General features: G+C 37.8%; 1 protein-coding gene across 1 annotated transcript in view; it reads left to right on the top strand.

Annotated features, from left to right (window-relative positions):
• Positions 1 to 14,483, top strand: part of thsd7ab (thrombospondin, type I, domain containing 7Ab) — a gene marked incomplete at its 5' end in the record, with an annotated part of 94,211 nt that extends 79,728 nt beyond the window's left edge. Inside the window, 6 exons of the mRNA XM_015050594.1 lie at positions 3,140 to 3,313; positions 7,168 to 7,266; positions 9,949 to 10,031; positions 11,917 to 12,130; positions 13,957 to 14,044; positions 14,215 to 14,483. Coding sequence (XP_014906080.1) covers positions 3,140 to 3,313; positions 7,168 to 7,266; positions 9,949 to 10,031; positions 11,917 to 12,130; positions 13,957 to 14,044; positions 14,215 to 14,359 — 803 coding nt within the window. The remainder of the gene's footprint in view (positions 1 to 3,139; positions 3,314 to 7,167; positions 7,267 to 9,948; positions 10,032 to 11,916; positions 12,131 to 13,956; positions 14,045 to 14,214) is intronic.
• Between the last annotated feature and the right edge of the window lie 6,240 nt (positions 14,484 to 20,723).

Here is a 20,723-nt window from a genome sequence, read left to right as displayed (position 1 = left end):
CCAGGCCTCTGGTAGAGGACCCGAGCTCAGAGGATGAAAGAGACCACCCACGGAGGGGGAGAGGGGAATTTTTTATATATAACTTAGCATTTTTACACACTTATATTAAAACTTCCTACATTAAAAAAAATTATATATTTTTATTAATTGGTTAAGAAGAAAATGTGTAAAAACTCATTTCACATAATTTATTTACTAAATGCAACTTGCCATCTCATTAAACTTGTTCCTCATGTTCACAAAATGTCAAAATTCTGCAGTTAAATTAAATATAAAAAAATAAAAATTCAGCCATGTCAGACAACTTTTTAAGTATGAATACAAACATTTCTTTAATACTTTAAATTTATGGTAGACGTTTTAACAATTGTAAGATTTCACATGTGAAACAGAGAAAGGCTGGATGGACAGAAGGACTGACTGAAGGTCGGATCTTTGGATTAATGGACTGCAACATGGTTGGTTGGATTTAAGACCTGGATGAATGAACTGGTGGCAGATATTTGACCATGCAGATGTATTATGTTGAGAATTGATGGATGCATAGACTGATGAGAAATATTGAAAATAAAGTCTGGAGATGCATACATATCTCAGTGCTTTTTCTTACCCATGTTCTTCCAGATCCTAAAAATCCTTAAATCTAATTAAATCTCATTCAGGACTTTTCTACTCCATGCAGTGATTCACTTTTCACAACCTCAACATCGCTCTTTATTTCCAGTGACTGCACCCAAAAACTGCTGCTGATGGAGAAGGAGATGTTTCTTTTTGCTAAATGGGCCAAATCTGCAACATTTCTAAACGACAAGAAAGGAATTTATCCCCTAGTTTATGACCCAGCTGGATAAAAACAGTGTTTTCACATAGTGCTGCTTAACTATAGAGCTGTTATTTTCAGTGTCAGCAGTCCCTGAAGGAAGGATTATTCTTCTTTGCTTCTGCCAAAAGACAAAGTACAAATGCTGAGTTCTCTTTCAAAGTGTCGTGGGTCTATTTTAGGTCAGAACTCATTGTTTGTCATGCAGAAGGGAAAACAAGTTATCCTTTATTCAACCCACAGCTCATTTAAAACCACCTCTGTTTGAAATAATTTTATTTTTTATGCGCTAGGAGTGTTTCCACTGATGAATTTCTAATTTTGGTTTAAAAAAAAATATAACTACTGCTCCCAGAGATGGAAAACGCTGAGAAGCTGCCCTAGATAACAAGCGAGTCCGTCCCTTCGCAGGCAAACTGCAGGAGTGCTGAAGTATCAAACTGCAATCTAAAACTTAGAAGGATTTCTACATGAGGATTGTGAATCAGGGTGAAAGAAAATGGAGCTCCTTTGTTTTTTAGAGCAAAGCTGGGGGTTAGTCTGGGAACTAAAGAAAACACACAAATACAGTTTCTTTGCACGTTGATGCATCAACCCATGTCCTGCTTCCCCCAGCGTTTGATGAGCTGCAGATGTCAAGTCAAAGTTTATTTATATAAAACATCTACAGCAGCCTCAGCCGACAGAAGTGACTCATAACATCAGATCAATGATAAAAATGAATGAATAAATCAATGAATGAAAATAAAAAGACAGCTATAACATTTGCAGAGAATACCAAAAACTAACATGAATAAAAACCAACATACTTAATTTCAGCTACAGCGATTTACAAAAATAAATTTGAATCAGTGAGGTACCAATATTACGTTTTTAAAATCTAAAGTAAAATAACTGCTGATTTTCCAAATCAAATGTTAAAAGCAGATGATTTATAGCTTTTAAAAGGGCAGTTTCAGTGCTGTGCCGCATTTTAAAACCAGACTGAATTTTTTCACCAATTTCATTTAGATCAAGATAAGTCTGCAGTTGGACATAAGCAACTTTCTCCAGAACCTTGGACATAAATGGCAGTAAGTCTGAAGTTGGACAACAGGTTTCAGAAAAGCATTTCGACAATATATGGACCAGTCAGACATCTTTAAACTAACAACTAGGAATGAAGAAGCCCAATAAACAGCCAGACGAATCCCATGTTATTAACTTGTGGAAACAAAGTGTTGCTTTGACAAAACTGAAACGGTTTTTTAATGGTGGACACCTACACCAAAGCTGTACTGCAGAAATATTTGACTTCAACCAATGTATCTCAGAGAGATGTGGAAGAGATGAACAATTTTAATAAAAACACCTTGGAGGAAATGTAAATACACATTTTGCACTTCTTTTTTTCTGAATTTGTTTTAATCTTTGGGCCGTTTGTTGTTTCAGTTCTCAAATACAACAGAAGTTTTTTGTGGTCACACACACACTGTGCTTTAACACACCGTCATTACTCCCCACCATTTTATGCATCAAGTGATCAAAGTGAGAGAATAAATGCGTCTAAAATATATAATTTATTACTACTAGGCTGATAAACATATTTGTTTTGCAACAAAAGGTTTGGAATGGCTGTGAATAACTATTAATAAATGCCAAAGGCAATTAATTACAAAAATTAGTAATTTAGAACAATCAGGCACTGTCTGATTCTGAAGAAATAACAGCCAAATGCTTTTTAGTCTCAATTATTGCTTTATGAATACCTGCCTGATGAAAACTTGGGTATTAAATACAATAAATAAAAGATTAGGTTCAGCACTGACGATCTCAGACAACATGGCTCTCGAAAATATGAGACCAATAAGGAATTTAATGTCCTCAAACCAAAACTTGGACTGTTCCTCTTTTGTCCATAATTTTCTACTCCAAGCTTTTGTTTTTTATTTTTAAGCAGCTATAAGACGCAGTAGAGAAACCTTAAACTGCTGCTGTGCCAGTTTCTCAGCAGGTTGTTGCTAGGTAACCAAAGAGTGAGTGAGTTGCTAGGCAACCAAAGAGTAAGAGAATGAGTTGATTCTACCAACTTTTCTTAGCTCATCTTCAGAGGTTGAGAGGTTAGTCTTTCATCTGCCTACATCTCCCAGAATGCTGTGCGGTTCTGGATCGGAGTTCAGTGAATATTCAATATGTTGAACATTCTAATGTATATATTATTGATTTATTGCCCAGTCCTACTGAAACCCAAACATAATAATTTCCTACATGCTGTAAGTCAGAAGTGTCGAGGTAAGTTCTTGTATTTGTTTTCAGCTTACTGTCTCTCTGGTTGTGCAGGCGAATGCTACCTGATGGAGTGGTCTGACTGGAGCTCATGTGTCAACATCTGTGTGAAAGGAGCCGGCGTGGACTTCGGCTCCGTTCAGGTCCGGTCCCGAGCCGTCCTGGCCCAGGAGCCTGAAAACCTGCAGCTGTGCCCAGACCAGGCTTGGGAGTCGCAGCCCTGCACAGGTACAACTCCTTTTCTCTACGCTGGTCACAAGGCTTGAGAGGTACAGGAAAAACCTGTGGCTTTCTAAATGTAGCCATGGATCTGCTGAACATGCTCAGTTATGCAGCCTTTTGACCGGAGGGTCAGATCTGATCCCGTCAGTCTTTGGCAATGAAATAACTGAGTCAGAGGTGCTATAAATGGATAAAATAAATGTTTTACTACCTTTTTTACACTCTGCAATTGTGAACTTCATCCCATCAGAAAGCACTTCCCTATTTTGTCACAATACAGCTGCAAGATTAATGTGTTTTATTTTATGCAACTAACCAACATAAGTGTAAGGAAAACATGTGCTTCTCAACATTTTCTAGTAAATAATTGAACGGTATGATTAGCATTTGTATTCAGCTTCTAATTTTCCAGTTTATGTCTGAAATTACATACTTTAGCAAATCCAAAGTATTTTGATTTTATTGAAATGTAACTTTTCTGTAAAAACGCTCATAACTCTCAGTAGAACTGGTTGATCTCTTTACAATTTGACTGAGCTGTTTTTTGCTTTTGAAAGAAACATGTATTTGTCTTTCCCCTGACAAGTATGTAATAATATGCAATATCTTAAAACTTCTGGTCACAATGTGACTCTATGAAAGAGCCTAAATGGTCTGGATACTTATTCAAAGCACTGCATATAGAAAAACCGTATATAGCCAGATCTATCAGTTGGATCACTGGGAGTAATATCTTTTGTTGTCTGTTTATTTACATTATTAGGTACATGTGCTTTTACATTTTCCACATAAATAAAACTGTCTAATTTACTGGAAGCTAATTAATTGTTGTGAGCTTTCTTTAAAGCTCACATAAAAGTAACATTTTTCATGTTTTTGTGCTTCCATTGTGTTTCTACTGCTTCTAAAAACAGCCCAGGTTTAAAAAACAACTGGCTGTCTTAACAAAAAAAAATCATATTTTCTGGTGTCTGAAAGTTGAGCTGTTTGAAAAATCATGGGAATGTAACATCAGAAATTAGCAACCTCAGCCCGTTACCTAGCAACCTCAGCCCGTTACCTAGCAACCTCAGCCAAGTTCCGCCCGTCACCTGGCAACCCAAGCGACTGCTGGAAAAGAAAAGTGTTTAATTGCTGACTTACCATTTAGAAACCATTTGCTGTATTCTTGTTGGCTCTGCTTTTCAAAGATGTATTGTTCTATAATTTGCAGCCAGTTTCACGTGCGAGTGCAAACGTTGAGTTGGGGGCGTGGCCAGCAGCAGATTATTTCGATTTAAAGTGAAAGGATCCCAAAACAGGCAGAACTGAGCAGGCTTAAATCTCATCATCTAAGAATGATTTTACGCAAAAATTGTAATGACCATGTTTTTAGTCCATAGACGTATCCTAACGTGTCCTAGGAAGCATAATATGCCACCTTTAAAGCCTGCTAATGCAGGTAGCGGTGGCCACTAATGAAAAAAGGTTTCGCTCGATTCACAACTTATGTGATAAGAAAACAGTCAAGTTTTGAAGTCGCTGGGCATCTTCAGCTGTTCCTTTCTGTTGTTGAGTTGAAGTCAGTCGCATGTTGAAGTTTGTTGATGCATTAGAGGACCAACGCAAAGAGATACTGAGATTCAGGGTTACACCTGCAGGCCATTCTCTCTTCTTTCTCTCTGAACCTGCATGTTGGAGGAATCTGGGACACCAGAAGAAGCCAACAGGAAAAAAAAACATTTTCATTTTGTGCTCAAGACTGGATTCAGGCTGAGGTTTTTTTTCCTCGCCGGGAGGCAGCAGTGCTATCCTGGAGTGCAGCTTTTGGTACTTTGCCCCAGATATGACCGGGGCAAATGGAAACGCTTTCACCTTGTTTTCCTTCTGCTAGGTGGGTTAACTGGTGGTTTCCAGATGGGACTTTTTGCATGAGATCTCCAAATTGAGGAAATACTGTTGTGCTCGCTGCTGCCTGGTGTTGATGAGCTGTGAATCATCAGCTGCCATAGGTTAGGTCTGCAGAACGAAACCCACTCCCCCACCCTGGCATCTCACTCCTCCACACTTCCCTCCTTGGCTACTGTACACAGCTCCAAAGCAGCCTCCGCCATCCTGACCTGATTTCACAGCATCACTCAGTGCCCACAGGGGGGAGGAGAGCCCCTGCCAAGATGAGTGGGGGGGAAAAAGGAGGGAAAAAGTGGTTTGATGGGATGCTCACTTAAGAAAAGCAGAAGCAAAGTTTTGTCCCATTTGGATACTTTTACCGTATTAATTTCTTCCACGGTTTGCCTCTGCAGCATAACAAGAATAGCAGATCAGTGTTTTCACTGCGTCCACACAGCAGAAAAAGCTCCTCACAGCTGGAAGAAATATAAAAACTTCAGATGGTTCAGCGACAACAAGCTAAAGAAGCTGCACTATGTAACTTTTATAAAGAAAAAATGCTTTTGACATTTTGTTAAATTCTAGTTAAGTCGTGACAGTAAGACAGATAATCTGAAAAGAGAAACACATGGAGAAACTCGTATCTAAGGACAATTTAGAGTAAACAATTAGCGATTAATCAGATTTATTGTGATTAATTGATTAAAATAATCATCCACTATTTAAATAATTGATTAATTGTGAGTATACAGAGTCAAGAAAAGGTCATTTGCTGAAAGAAGAACATATTTAGAGCAGTAATTAATCCATATGGATTTAAAGTTTTATCAATATTTTGCAGGACTATTGTGATAAAGATAAAATAAACTATTTCTTACATCTTTTAGGTAACTCTGACTGTAAAGAACACAAATAATGCTCTTGAAAAACATTCAAGCATAATTGGTAATAAGCTTTCTTAGGGCACCATCAATAAGTTCAGACAGAAACGGTATTTTAAAATGTATTGGTATTTATTGATGCTTCCTTTAACAAACAGTGGATAAGACAGTAAAACCATCAATCCTGACAATAAGGAAAGCTTTGGAGGATTTTAAACATCATTAATATAATTTATCGTGGCAACAATAAATCTAAATTCTTATCGTGACAAGAAATGTATCCCGATAATGCCTTACAGTTAACCTAAGAATAATGTTTTAGACTGGAGGAAGCCTGAGTACCTGGAGGCATGTACAGGGGGAATCCTGCGGACTCCATGCAGAAGGACCGCAGGTTGGGATTTTAAACTGTAACAAATCGTTTGTCACTCAAAATCACCATCTTTCATGTTTCTCTGCCCTTTAAGAGCTTTTCTTGACTCCAGCCACCTCACTCACGTTTTCACTGCTGCGCGCTCTTCGTTTTGAGGAATGTTCTTGTCTCAGAAAAACTCCAATCTGTTGGTGAAAGGTGCTGGGAAGTGAGTAAATCGGTGATAACTTCACACGTCTGAAAAACGACTTCATCTGTAGAGGAAGGAGAAAAATTGGAGAAATGAGGAAAGTGAAGTGCATTAAGGATGAAGTTGTGTCGGTTTTAGACAAATCGTCCTGTGAAAGGCAGAGCTGGAGCCGAGCCGCCGACTGGAGCAGCGAGGCCTGCACACAGCAGATCTTTCTTTTGTTCAAAGTTAAACTGTTCATTTACGCCACTAAATTGGCTGCGATGATGATTGGTTACTCTGGACTCCAGAGGGAAATACAGTCATTTACTGCCTAGATGGAGATATTGATAAAGTTATAATAGCATTGATAGAAAGTCATTAAGCAGAAGCTCTCAGTGAAGATTAAAACCTTGAACTGGACAATATGTGACAGCTACTTATTATGTGAAAATAACTGAGCGGCTGCTTTATTAATCTGTCACACTTATGATTAATGGTCTTCACTCCAGACTGTAACTGCGCTGCGGTTTTAAAGATGGTGACTTATTCTGTGTTTTGTTTGCAGGAGGCGAATGTTTCGAGTATAAGTGGTTCAGCAGCGGCCGTCCGAACTCCAGCCGTCCGGCTGTTTGGTGTCAGCGCTCGGATGGGCTCAACGTCACCGGTAACAAAGTCCAGGTTTCACACATTTAGAAACATTCAGCCTGCAACACACTGGGGCAACAGAATAAACATTTTATAGCATTCAAATTCATCACTTCCTTCAGTACACTCAGTTTTATCAAAAACTTTTTTTCCCAGAATCTCGTTCTCTTTCTTACTGTTTATTCAATGTCACATGCTGTTTTTATTTTGTTTTTTAATTATGTAAGGAACCTTGAAATGCCTTGCTGCTGAAATGTGCTATAAAAAAAGTGTGGCATCAATGCACTTTTATTATTATTGCCTTTCACCAACAAACAATGCCTTAAACAAAGTTGGCTGTTTCAATTAAGTAAACATACAGGTACCTCAAAACATTGGTTCCTTGAGTGCTGACATTATAAAATATAAAATGTTTTAGTAATTATACAAAATATAAAAATCATTCAAATGTTTGTCACACAGAAAGCTGAATCTGTAAAAAAAAAAATATGCTCAATATTAATTTTAATCTGATTCTGCCTTTTAAACATCAATTTAATTTTGACATAATAATTTGCATGTTCTGTTATTCATCCATCCATCCATCCATCCATTCATTCATTCATTCATTCATTCATTCTCTGTACACCCTTGTCCCTAGTGGGGTTGGGAGGTCCACCCTGGACAGGTCGCCAGTCTGACGCAGGGCAACACAGAGACAGACAGGACAAACAACCATGCACACACACACACCTAGGGACAATTTAGAGAAACCAATTAATGTTTTATTTAGTTTCTGTATATTGTTTGAAGTAGTTACTGGGAAAAGAAATTAGAGAGCAAACAGGATTGCTATTTTCACCCCCTTCAAAATAAGAGCAGGAAGATAAAGGTCTAACTAATACTAATAGGATTAACAGTTAATAAACAAAACACAACTAAAAGTTCACAAAACTTCTGAATTTATCCAGAAAAATAATTTAGGGAAAGCTAGCGGGCTAAATGCTGTCAAAGTTAGCTAACGAGCTAAACAAAACATTAGCTCTGCTACTAGCACATTAGCAGAAGTGTGCTCACCTGAGTCCAAAATGTAACAAGCGACTGGACAATTAACTGAACTTAGTTTTTCTGCATAACCCCAAAGTTTGTTTTGTACCGACGCTCCACAAGTGACCTCCAGTAAATTAAATTTTTAACGGTAGAGTAATAATTTCAGTGGAGCTAAACTGCGTTCTGATTAAAGTGAACAGAAGAAATCCAGCAGGTGTCGAGAGAAACCAGATGTTCCTCACGTCCCCTTTCAGATCTGGTGTTTTATCATCGTTAGTACCTGGTGCCGTGTTTTTTCCGCTGTGCTCTCCAGCTGAAGGTTTGCGGCAACAATAAACAATGAGAACGACTGTGCATGCCTGTGTATTCTGAATACAGTGAAGCAAATGAAAGTGGAGCTGTGACAAGAAATGGGAAAGAGCTCTGGTGTATTTTAGGGGAGATTCTGGTTGGAAAAGATGAAGACGCTGTATTTCCATACAGTGTTTTGAATAATAGATAGTGCTGCCAAATTTATCTTTCAAAGGTGAGAAACTGCAGCACCTCTAAGGCTCAACAAGTATAAACCACTGGTGGCAGTTTCACGTAGGAGGTGAAATTAACACAGAATGTCAAAAATACAACAGAAAAAAAGAAATCAGAGAAACTGGAGACTTTGTTTGTTTCTACAGGGAATGTAGGTGGTAGGTGATGCCAGCTATTATCTCATGAATAATACATCAGCCTGTTGTTGCTCACCTAAAACTGTTTAAAAAACAAACAGGGCTGCAATGTTCTCTGCTTAATTTGCAGATGAATCTACAGGCCGTTTCATGAAAGGACATTAAAGGTGACCTATTCTGCTTCCTTTAACAGGTTCATGGGAAATAATGAAACATGTTGATTACGTTTTTACACAAAATCATTCTTGGATAAAGAGATTTTCTCCTTTCAGAATGACCTGTTTTAGTGCTCTGTCAGCTGCTGCTGGCCACGCCCCTAACTCAAGTTTTACACGCTCATGTGGAAATGGCTGCCAGCAGATTTAACCTTTATTTAACCAGGATAAAGAAAAACCCACAACTCTTCTTTAAGGAAGTCGTGGCCAAGAGGTAGCAACAAATCCAACAAATGTTAACTAAAAAAAAGAAACAGGAACGTGTCACTAAATCATTGTCAAGAACTTTTAGATTTAAAAGCACTAAACATGCATTCAGTCAGTCTAAAAGTTTCTTGAAACAAATTCCTAGAAGAGGGAGCAGAGTGAGCGAAAGCATTTTTTGCCCAATTCAGTCTGAGCAAAAGAGATAGATGCGCAGTTATACAACCATACATGTTTGAAAAGCATTAGTAGAGCCTCCTGCATAACCAACAAGAATACACCGAGTTGATTCTGGATGGTAAGTCGACAACAAAACACTTGTCTTTTCCAGCAGCCATTGTACAGAGCACACAGTGGTAAAATCAGCTGACCAAACATGCTGGGTTGCTAGGTAACGGCAATGTCCCCGTTGATTGTGACTTAACAGTCAGGAGGTTTTTGAAACGGCTCAATTTCCAAACACCAGAAAGTCCACCCCACTGTTTTTGGCAACAAATTAATGTTTCTCAAAGCGTTTTTTATGGGAGCAGCTGAGACCCAAATGAAGGTTTAAAAATATCACCTGAGCCGTTTCATCTCCCGACTCCACAGGTGGTTGTCCTGCGATGAATCCTCCAGTGGACAACAGCTCCTGTGACCCTCCCTGTCTCATGACGAAGTCTTTCTGCAGCGAGGTAAGCCTTTTTCATTCTGAAATCAAAATAAAGAAAATGTTCAGATTCAGAATCTGAAGGTGCAGGTCACCTTGTTTCGCTGCGACACTGCAGATGAGATTCAATCTGAATGAAGTGGAAAAATAAATGTTAGCAGCACAAACGGATAAAACCCGTTTCTCTGTTGTGCAGTGTCAGAATCAGAAAGTAAAATATTTCTGTCCTCAATAGAAAAATGTAACCCAGCAATTAAAGCTGGTTATAATGATCATAACCTAAAAGGAGAAAGATGAGAGTTTAGAATGAGAAAGGTAGGAATATTGTTCTCACTCCCATTTAGTCGCTTTAAAACCAGAAACTTCAATGCATTTTGGAGAGTTTTGTATCATTAACCAACACAGATTTGCTTTTACCAGTCGGAAGAGAATAATGGATAAATTCTGATTTTATTTACAGAGGGAAAAAAAACTAATCTGATAATACACTGAAGGACTTTCTTTAGTGTATTATCAGCCTGGCGGGCCTCCAGGCTGAGTGTCGTTTATTTAATCATTTTAAATGATTGTTTTTAATACAGTGATACAAAGATATGGTTTATGTACAATAAAACATCAAACCACGGTGCAGCAGCTGGTGGGCTGGCCCAGCGCCCCCTACCACCGGGCTTAGCTGGTTTCTGCTATGATGCATGTAAACAAAATCCAGGGCAACCAGTTACCTTCACAAGACTCTCAATTAGTGAACATATTCCAAGTGTTTAATTTAATCCACACATTATTACAAGGTCAACTGTTCAATAATCCAAACAAAGGAAAGAAGTGAGGCTCAGCTGCAAACCTTCAGCTGTTATTACAGCTAAAACTGGGTCGAAACATATCGACTTGACTAATATACGCATTAGTTAAAAATGTTAGTTTTTGGTTTTAGAGTGAAAAAAATGTAAAGTGCATTATCACTTTTATGAGATTTTAATTGTAAATTATATGTTTTGCTGGTATCAGTGGTCACTTCCACTTATTCACTACATAAAACACATTTCAGCTTCAACACCTGAACATCCATCAGCAGACGTTTGATGGAAGCAGCTGCTGTTATGCATGCACACAGGGTTCTGCTGAGCTCAGTTTATTCCAGCTACTTTTCCTCGTTCTTCACATCGACTTGTGTATTTAACAAGTTTCTCTTCTGATCAAAATTTCAAAGAAAAATCCTCTGGTTGTCCCAGTTTTCGTGCTTGGAAGAAGCTGGAAAACACGCCGTATTGATCCGTGTCTCTCTGCAGCAGCAGTTTCACTTCTAGGTGCAACGTTAACCTGATGAAGACAGTTCTCCAATCCAACAGCAACATGTTTTAAAATCCCCCTGAACTTTGAGAGAGATTCAGCTCAGTTTAAGCCAGGGTGGTCCAAAGTGCGGCGCACGGACCGCACTTTGGGCGACCCGCCAATAGCAATTGAAGAAAATACAAATATACATCCAGCAGATTAACCGGCCTGATGCAGATGGAGACTTCTTATACATTTTTCTGATGCATCCCAGTTTATTGATAATTTATTGTACTTGAGCCACTCATTAAGTTGTAATGATTTAAAAACTAAAATAATATTCCATAATTAGAACCAGAAATGGTCAGATTGCAAAAGTCCTCTGCTTGTTTCATTGTGATTAAACTAGAAAGTCCCATCTCTGGATTTTATGTGTAAATTTTTAATTTCAGGTGTTAGTTGGATTATATTGTTGTTCTTCTAAGTGTTAAATGAATATTTACATAAACAAGATTCTTTTTATTTAAATAAGTGACCAAACAGTAAGACAATCATCCAGATTTCCCCCCCTGGATGGAAGTGTTTCCACCTTCATCCACATCCTCACTGAATCTAAACTTGCTTCACACTGCCCCCTGCAGGCCGGGGTGTGCATGTGCGAGGAGGGCTTCACAGAGGTCCTGTCGCCTGCGGGTCAGCTGGACCAGTGCACCCCGATCCCGATTCTGGAGATTCCCACTGCAGGTGACAAGAAGGGGGACGTAAAGACCAGTCGTGCCATTAACCCCACGCTGCCCACCACCATCCAGCCGGGACGCACGGGCCGGACCTGGTACCTGCAGCCGTACGGACCAGGTCAGCACAGAAACGGCACACGCTTTGCTTTAATTACTGGATAAAATAATTTAATTCAGAGATTTTATACTTGGTTAAGTCTTAAAAATCATACTTTTTTTTTTCCAAAAAAAAAGAAAAAAAATACAAATTCTGAGAAAATTTTCACAAATTTGTTTAAAGAATATATATCTTTAATGTTTTTTTTTTGGTTAGTGGGCCTAATCTTTTCCGTACATAATCATAGATTTTACATAAACTGAAATCCATCCTTGAATCCATCTGATCAAGAAAAATGGTATCAAAACGTTAATCATAATACGTTATGATAAAGTTCATAACTTCCTCTTGCAGTAAAACTTTTTGGCTTTTGTCTTGTTGAAAAGCTAATTTTCTCTTCTTGGCACATAAATGAGAAAATCCCATGTTTACGAAGCAGGATGTGAGTTGGCTCAGAGTCTTGGTGCTGGAAGTCGACATGTTTACACTTCCTGCGGTGAATGAGTGAAATCTGAAACATGAATAAACACATGAATGTAGCCGATTACCGCATGGCCTCCGCTGCTGCAACATTAACTTTAGAGAAATATATCTGCAAATGTTCCTGACAAATCATCTGTGGCAGGAAGAGAAACCTTCAGGATGAAGGAGCTCGCAGACATTAACCTCAGCTTCCTTTAGCTGCCCAGTTATGGAGACAGAAACAGAAAGTCCCAGATATCAAGCTTCACTGAGTAAATTAATGGCTCACTAATGGATTAAATATGAATAAAAAACATCTGATTTTGATCACACAGCAGAGGGATTTACTACAGCCTGAGATCTGCTTCTGCTCTGTAAATTAAAATGTTTTCTTCATTATTTTAATCGTATGAATGAAAATGCAACCAGAAGTACTACAGATTGGAGATGTGCAGGTGTATACAATGTACTGAGGCATAAAGAGTAAATCTGTGTGATTATCATATTGATAATCAGATTTATGAGGTTGCTCTGACATTTTAATGTTTAATATCATTATAGAGGAGGAAATTATTCACTAATTCATCTACGCTAAATTATGTTCTTCCCTCTGTCGGCCTTAATTTAATGTTTTTTCTGAGTATAAAGCTGTAAAACATCCTTATTTTTTAACATTTATCTTCCAATAACTTTGATATGTATCCTGGTTATACAGTATAAAAATGTAATGTAGTAAAACATTTTGTTTGAAGTTGTTTTTCTGATACCAGAGAAGAAAAAAAATACATTGATTTTTTTATGAAGTCATTGAAAGTGCTTGATATTCAAACTGCACAGGTAATGAAAACCTTAACTTACTATTGAATTTCCACACACCTAATAAAAAACTTTTTTTCCCCAGTGTTTGCAGTTAAATCAGATTAAACGTTTCTTATTTTTGCTCAGTTGGAATCACCAAAATTATGCCAGAAAATTCAGCAAGATTTTTTATTTTATTAGTCATTTTTTTGTAACTTTCTTTTTATTTTCTGTCTTAGTATCTAATTTACGTTAACAGGACTTGTTAGGATTGTTCCAGTGTAATAAGTATTTATTATTCCTATTGGCTCAGTGGCTTATTGATAAGTGTAAATGAAATAAAGGTTAATTTATTAACATTATTGGAATTAGGGTATCTTATAGTTAGTGTCTAATTTTGCTGACTCGTATCATACTGTGACGACATGCTGACAGTTTTAAAACATTTTTTATAAAAGTTGTGAAATAAATGGTGTTTTCCCAGATTTGTGATTGACAGCAGGAGCGAACCTGGCTGATTGTGATGTAATCTTAATCTGTGGCATCAAAGTAGGAGATTAAGAACTGACCAGCGTCCTTCTCCACAGATGGGAAGCTGAAGATGTGGGTGTACGGTGTAGCAGCAGGAGCCTTTGTTCTCCTCATTTTCATAGTGTCTATGATATACCTAGCTTGGTGAGTTGATAAGTTTGATCCCCCGTAGTCATCCTCCTCATCATCCTCATCATCACCCAAGTCCTGAAACGAAACCCGTCTCATCCCTCCCACCTTGAGTTGCAGCATGCCCCTCCTTCATATCATCTCCATTTCTTTTGCTTTCTCATGCGTTTGCTGTCGGAGAGCAGCAGCGCGTGCGTCAAGGTGCATCGCTCTCTTAAGGCCCAAGAGTCTGACGCCAACGGTACGGCGGTGTGGATGGGCCAGAACTCTCACGAGATGGTTTACACGTGTCCCGAGTGCCAAGAGCTGGCTCAGAGCAATAGTAGCTAAAGAGGATGCGGAGGGCTCAGACCCACCCCGACTCTCCCTCCACTATAAGCACCAGCAGTCCCTCAGTTTCCCTGTGAGCTCAAAGTGTCCCGTGTTCTGCCTGAGAGGCTGGGGGAAGGTCCAGGTGAGGAAAGCGCCACCCAGTAGACTTCCTGTTGACCCTTTGCAACTACGTCACGAAAATCAGTCAAGACGCCATGATGGGCGTCGGATTGTTTTCCCAAGTTGTTTTTGCCAGTTTAGCCAAGTTTTATTTATCCATTATTCACCGCTCGGTGCACACAGACCAACAAATTAGAGCAAAATCTCACTAATAAGTGAGCTTAGTAAGATGCAGTTAAACACTGCGTGATTACTAACCATTAGTAATCATGTAACCGAGCATGTACGAATATACCTAGACAGTACGTTTTTATGTCTGCTCCAGTTTAAGAGGAAACACCTTTTATGACGTAGTGATATAAATCATTCAGCTGGCTGATTTTTAATGTCACCATCAACAAACCTCAACAAGCATTAGCTTGACTTGTAAAAGTGGAACCCATCTATATCGACAAAAACAACTTATGAAAACAATTTCAGCCATTCAACACTCCCATCCCTCATTCCCAGCATCCGTCATGGCGGCGCCCTGAGAGATTAAGAGACGCAGTTACAAAGGTCAAGACTTCAGGTGTTCTGTCCTCGAAGGCTAATATCCTCCAACTTTTAGACGCATCCCTCCTCCAGCACACATGAATCAACCGATTATCAAAGTTGTGGGATAGTAGCTCTCAATGACTAGACGCAGATTATAGTTACTGTAGATCCTAATAATCTCCAATTGTTTAGTAATGAAGATAATCCAGATGCCTTACATCCAGTAAGGTTTTACTCTTCGGAGGTGATTGAAAGTCTGATTTAGCCAGAAATAGGAAGTTGTTCCTTAATATCGATAAAGTACGAGTCATAAGTGAAATAAGTTTAATAAGTCATACGTTTAATAATCTGGAACAAGACATTTAATGTTTTACACATCTTTCTGAAAAGTTGCCTGTAAATTAGTTTTGTCTCATTTCAAGTTTGCCTAGACATTTGGTCTAGAAACTAGACCAAAAGTACTTTAGTTTTTCCAGTGTGGATGACACATAATTTTGAAGAAACATTATTTGAAAATATGAGCTGAAATAAAATGAGTAAATCTGAGCAAACACCATCAGATACGTCCTCATAATAATCTGAGTGCAGTATCTCCTTGGAAACGGTGAAGACTGTGTATTGTTTCGCCTGAAATAATCTTTTACACTCCTGCATTATTTAAGCTATTTGTGTTTCTCTAACATTTAGCATCAGATCTATTTTTAAATTTGCCACCTGTCCAACATACAGTAAAGATGCCACTAGTAACTGAAGCACGGTGTCAGCCTGCCCTCTTGTGACCAAATGAAGAATTTCACCTGACTTTTAATTTCCTGTCAAAGCAGTCACAATTTCCGTAACCATCTACGGTTCGTTAGCTTTAATTATTTTAAAATGAGAATTTGTCACCCCTAATTATTTGATATTGCTTTCAACTTAACTAACATTGGCTATTTGTTTTTTAAGTTAAATTAAAAACAGTTTCTAATTATCTGCAGAAGAAGAAAACTCTTCAGTCGAGGAGAGATTCTTTAAAATGCCATGAGTCGCGTCACATTGGAGAAAAGTTTTGAAAGAAACTCCAGAATAAAGATTCCAAGCAACAGAAAACTAAATATTATATGTTCTGTCATTGTAAGCTGTTCTTTGGAGGATAAATTTACACCGTATTACTCTGAGATGACTCCTGCAGAGCTGACAGCCCAGATAAATGGCAGGAATCATGTCTTTAACTCCTCCTCTAAAGGTCTTTCTCTCCCAGGAGGCAAAGGGAGAAGATGTAGCATGTGTGCAGGTTTTGCATGCAAATTAACTGCATACCTTTAAAGCCTTTTTGTAGATCCTTGTGATTCTTCTGAGGCCTGTCAGCCAGTTCCTACCACATATAAAACTGCATTTAATTTAGAATAAAAAATTATTTTGACACATTTCCTTTAAACATGCTCTTATTTTTTTACGTCCACGATCTAAACTTTGCTTTCTATTTCTCTATTTCCCCTGTTTATCCATCAGTCTCAACTTTGACTAAACTTGAGGTTTGAGAGAATTGGCAGCACTACTTTGGCAATTTTATATTAACTTTAGGTGATAAACGCTTCCTTTTTTGTGATTTTTAGTACCGTATTCGAATGACCAACTGGTAATAAGTAGTAATGCACAATATGTTTGGTACATCACCAGTCAGCCAATGGCTGCTTTTCTGTTAACCAGAAAATTGTGCAAATTGAAATTACAAAAGTAAATTTGCTTAATACAAATGCCAATTTTGGGGAAAAAAAGAAAATTTGTTTTTGCTTTGTACAAGTCACATTTCTGTTACTACTGACAGAAACGCCAAAGAAGACGACAGGAAGTGATAGGAAGATGGTTTGTTTTTTGTCTGGCTTCACCAGTTCATAAAAAGTTGTCATTCTAACGTGTTAAATTCATAGCTTTTCGCCGCCTACAATCTCCCCAAAACGCCGCTCCCAAGTATAAGAAGTTTGTTTCTCTTAACTCCTGAATAAAACGACGTCTCCTCTGATTGGCTGATTAGTGCCGAGGCTGAATTATGAATATATCTCATGTAACTGTTTACATCCATCGCTGGCATGATTTTTAGTGACTTATCACATGGACAAGCTTATTCATGTGTGATTTTTTATTTAATTTTATTATTTAGTGGAAATGCCACAATTGCAAAATTGTGGGGGGTTGTCATTAGTGGAAAATTGACAAAAATTTGCACACTTTTGTAATGGAAATGCAGCTACCAAAACTCTAAACATGAAAAATCTGTATTAGCCAAGAATAACATTTAAATGTCCAATTTAACACAACTAGTTTCAGGATTTCATAAAATGTAATTTCTAAACTATCATGATGAATTGGCTAAACAATTTAACCCAATACAATAATTTCATATCAGTCTATTGATAATTATTGATTAGTTTTTTTGTTTTGTTTTAAATATCTGAAATACTAACAAACTGGTGGCAGGACTTTTCTTGTTTTATCCAGCTTTCACTCAGCAAAGTTTGGAAACCTTGAACTGTTACTCAACAGGTTGTTGCTAAGACACCAATGAATGAGTTGCTAGGTAACCACTGAATGAGTTGCTAGGTAACCAACGAGTGAGTGGGTCAGTTGATTCCACCAACTTTTCTTAGCTGGCCTTCAGAGGTTGAGACTAAAGTCTTTGCTCTGCCTACATCTCCCAGAATGCTGTGCGGTTCTGGATAGGAGTTCAGTGAATACTCTATTAAGACGTGTTATGTATTATTGGTGATCTATATTATTGATTTTCTTCTTTTTTCAGCTTTCAGTTCAATAATTAAGGTGGGGAAAAATCTTTTCTCATCTGAGGATCAACTTTAATTGTTGGATATTTATGCAAAACTATAAAACTGAGCATCTGCAAGGCAGGCGAGGTCAGGATTTAACATTTCAAATTAGCTTCCCATCAGTGGCTTCCCCCTCTTTTTTTTTTTTTTTTTTCATTCCCATCCTCATTTGCGTGACACATTTTGTCAGACTGTTGTCGTGTTTGAGGCTTCGTCGTTTTAACTCCCGTCTCAATCTTTCTCTCCCAGCAAAAAGCCAAAGAGACCTCAGAGACAGAGGCAGCAGAACAACCGGCTCAAGCCGCTAACGCTCGCCTACGACGGGGACACGGACATGTAGAGCCGCTCCACCTGTCACACAAACCCCTCCATGACAGCGAGCGATGTTTGCAGCGTGAATGGACTCACTTATTCCGATTTGATTTTCCTTAACCAGAACCTTCATGACCTCCAGTTTGCTCAATGAAATGCCTTTTATTTTTAAACTGAGAGTCTCCAACTCTTTCACCCCCGCGCTTTCCTGAAAACGCTGACTAGCTGGAGGCTTTGGACGCTCTGACGGTTTGTATGTTGCCAAAAGTCACCGCAGGGAAGAGGAGGAAGAGGAGGAGGAGGAGGGAGAGGAAAATCTCCATCAAAAGGTTTGGATTCCTTTTTCTTCCCTCAATCCTCAGCTGGGTTTTGACTCAAATCTCCTTTTTTTCCCCAGTCTTTTATTTCTGCTTGATTCAGAGGCCTGTTTGTGGGATAAACTGATCGGCGGCCTTCACCCTCGCTTTGTTTCAGGCGCTACATTGCACTATATTAGTGCAGCATGATATGCACACGTGACTTCTACCTTTTATTGCCATAAAACACTGCCTCTTCCACAAACACAACGGATGGGAAACAACCGGAGAGACCCACCAGTAAATATCTGTATAGGTTTCATTTCTCAGATTTTTTTGGGGTTTTTTTGGTTGTAGTAAAAGTAAATCTTTTTGTGGTTTGTAGATTTCGTCGGGTTTTTTTTTTTTTTTTTTTTTCCCCAGATGTAAGTATGAGCATTTTATAAATTGAATAAATTAATTTTCTTGCGGTTTAGCTGAACTGAAACGTGTCCTGGAGAGAAACTGAAGCCATTCATGTCATGCAAACATCATTTCTGCCTTACTGGTAACCAATCTACTGCTCTTACTGGTAACCGCTCTTACTAGTAACCGCTCTTACTGGTAACCAATCTACTGCTCTTACTGGTAACCAATCTACTGCTCTTAGTATTTGATCTGGCAAATATTAAACACAACAGAAGAAGCAGACAAAAAAACTAAACAAACCAACTCTCATGTAATAACAGTGTTATTATAAATGCTCCAGTCTCACTACAATGAGATAATATACATATATATATATATATACATATAAATAAAATACACTGTACAGATGAACTATACAATATGTTAATAAGAATATGCCTCTGACTTCAGTGTAAAAGCAAACTGGTGTGGAGAATGTTTACTTTTTTTCGTGAAATTTGTAAATAATGACTTTTTTATTTTTTGGAGAAAAAAAATCAAAAGTATGTGTAAATTTATTTTGTATCGCACAGAAAATGTTAGTTTGAATATTGCGAAGTGGGTGTATGATATTGCTGATTGTTGTTACTATGATGCAAGTTGTATGTTGTGACCAAGAAAACAAAAAAAAAATAATCAGAGGGGAAGAAAAAGAGAAACTCGAAGAACTGGTTGTTTTGTACAGGTTGTTCATATATGGAAAGAATTACTGAAAATAAACGCGGACTCGGCTGCAAACACAAACTTATTGTGATGGAGTCGTTTCTGAAGTCTCACCAGTTTGCAACACTTTACAACACGACTAAATAGGTCATAGAGATGTTTATAAGCCATTAATAACAGTTTGTTATGCATTAATTAAGGGTGCAAAGGAGACAAATATACCGGCGTTGCATCTAAAGGTGTTACAGTAGACATTTCTTACTACTCTGTAAGAACAATAAGCATTTCTAAAATTAAGTTTTTAATCTATAGTTTCCTTCTCAGCTGTAGTTAATGCATAATAAACGGTGTTTAGAGATGAATTAATATAATTTACTATTTAGCAGCCGTCTATGATGGGAGCCTCGTTGTAAAGTGAACCAGCAAAGGTCTGATTTACAGCTCAGCCACTAGGTGTCGCTGTCCTGCAGCAAAAGTTAAAGTTTATTTCTCTGCAGCACATTTGGACCAAAGCAGAGCTGCATCATTTTACAAACTAACTACCAGCTCAGATTTCACTGCACTCCTGTTACATTTACTGACAATCTGCACAGATTTTACCTCTTTATGAACGTTAGTACATTTTTATATTTGGAAGTTATGCTTATTAAGGCAGTGCAATGACAGAAAATCTTGTGTTGAGGGCTACACTGCAAAAACAAATCTTGCCTGTTATTTTTGTCTAGTTTTTAGTGCAAATATTTTAGTATAGTTGAAATAAAACAAAACGTACTTTTCAGCAACATAGGAGCTTGTTTTACCTAAACGATTCTTTAATATCAATTAAAAATGACTAGTTCTATTAGATTATTTCACTTATAACATTTTTCCCACGTTAAGTTACCTTCCAGTGGAGCTGGTACTTCATCAGTATTAAAGAATTATTTAAAATAAATTCCTACGTCTCGCTAAAAAGTTACTTCTAAGTTAGTTGTGTCTTATTTCAGGTGTACTGAGATATTTGCATAAACTGGACCAAAAATAATTGGTAAGATTTTGTTTTAGCAGCGTTTAAGTTTTAGTTTTTCTAATTCATTTAGTTTTTATTACTTATGAGTAGTTTTAGTATTTTCATACTTTGGTTAATTTTGGTTTTTGGGTACATAAACCCAATGAAAACCCAACAAGTGACAATATTTTCAAAAAATGTATTAAGTTATTGTTTAA

The sequence above is a fragment of the Poecilia latipinna genome, unplaced genomic scaffold (assembly GCF_001443285.1).
Source record: "Poecilia latipinna isolate Pla-1442-1.1 unplaced genomic scaffold, P_latipinna-1.0 Scaffold1000, whole genome shotgun sequence".
Lineage (NCBI taxonomy): Eukaryota > Metazoa > Chordata > Actinopteri > Cyprinodontiformes > Poeciliidae > Poecilia > Poecilia latipinna.
Note: the sequence above shows the minus strand (reverse complement) of the source record. Positions and strands in the feature narration are given on the sequence as shown.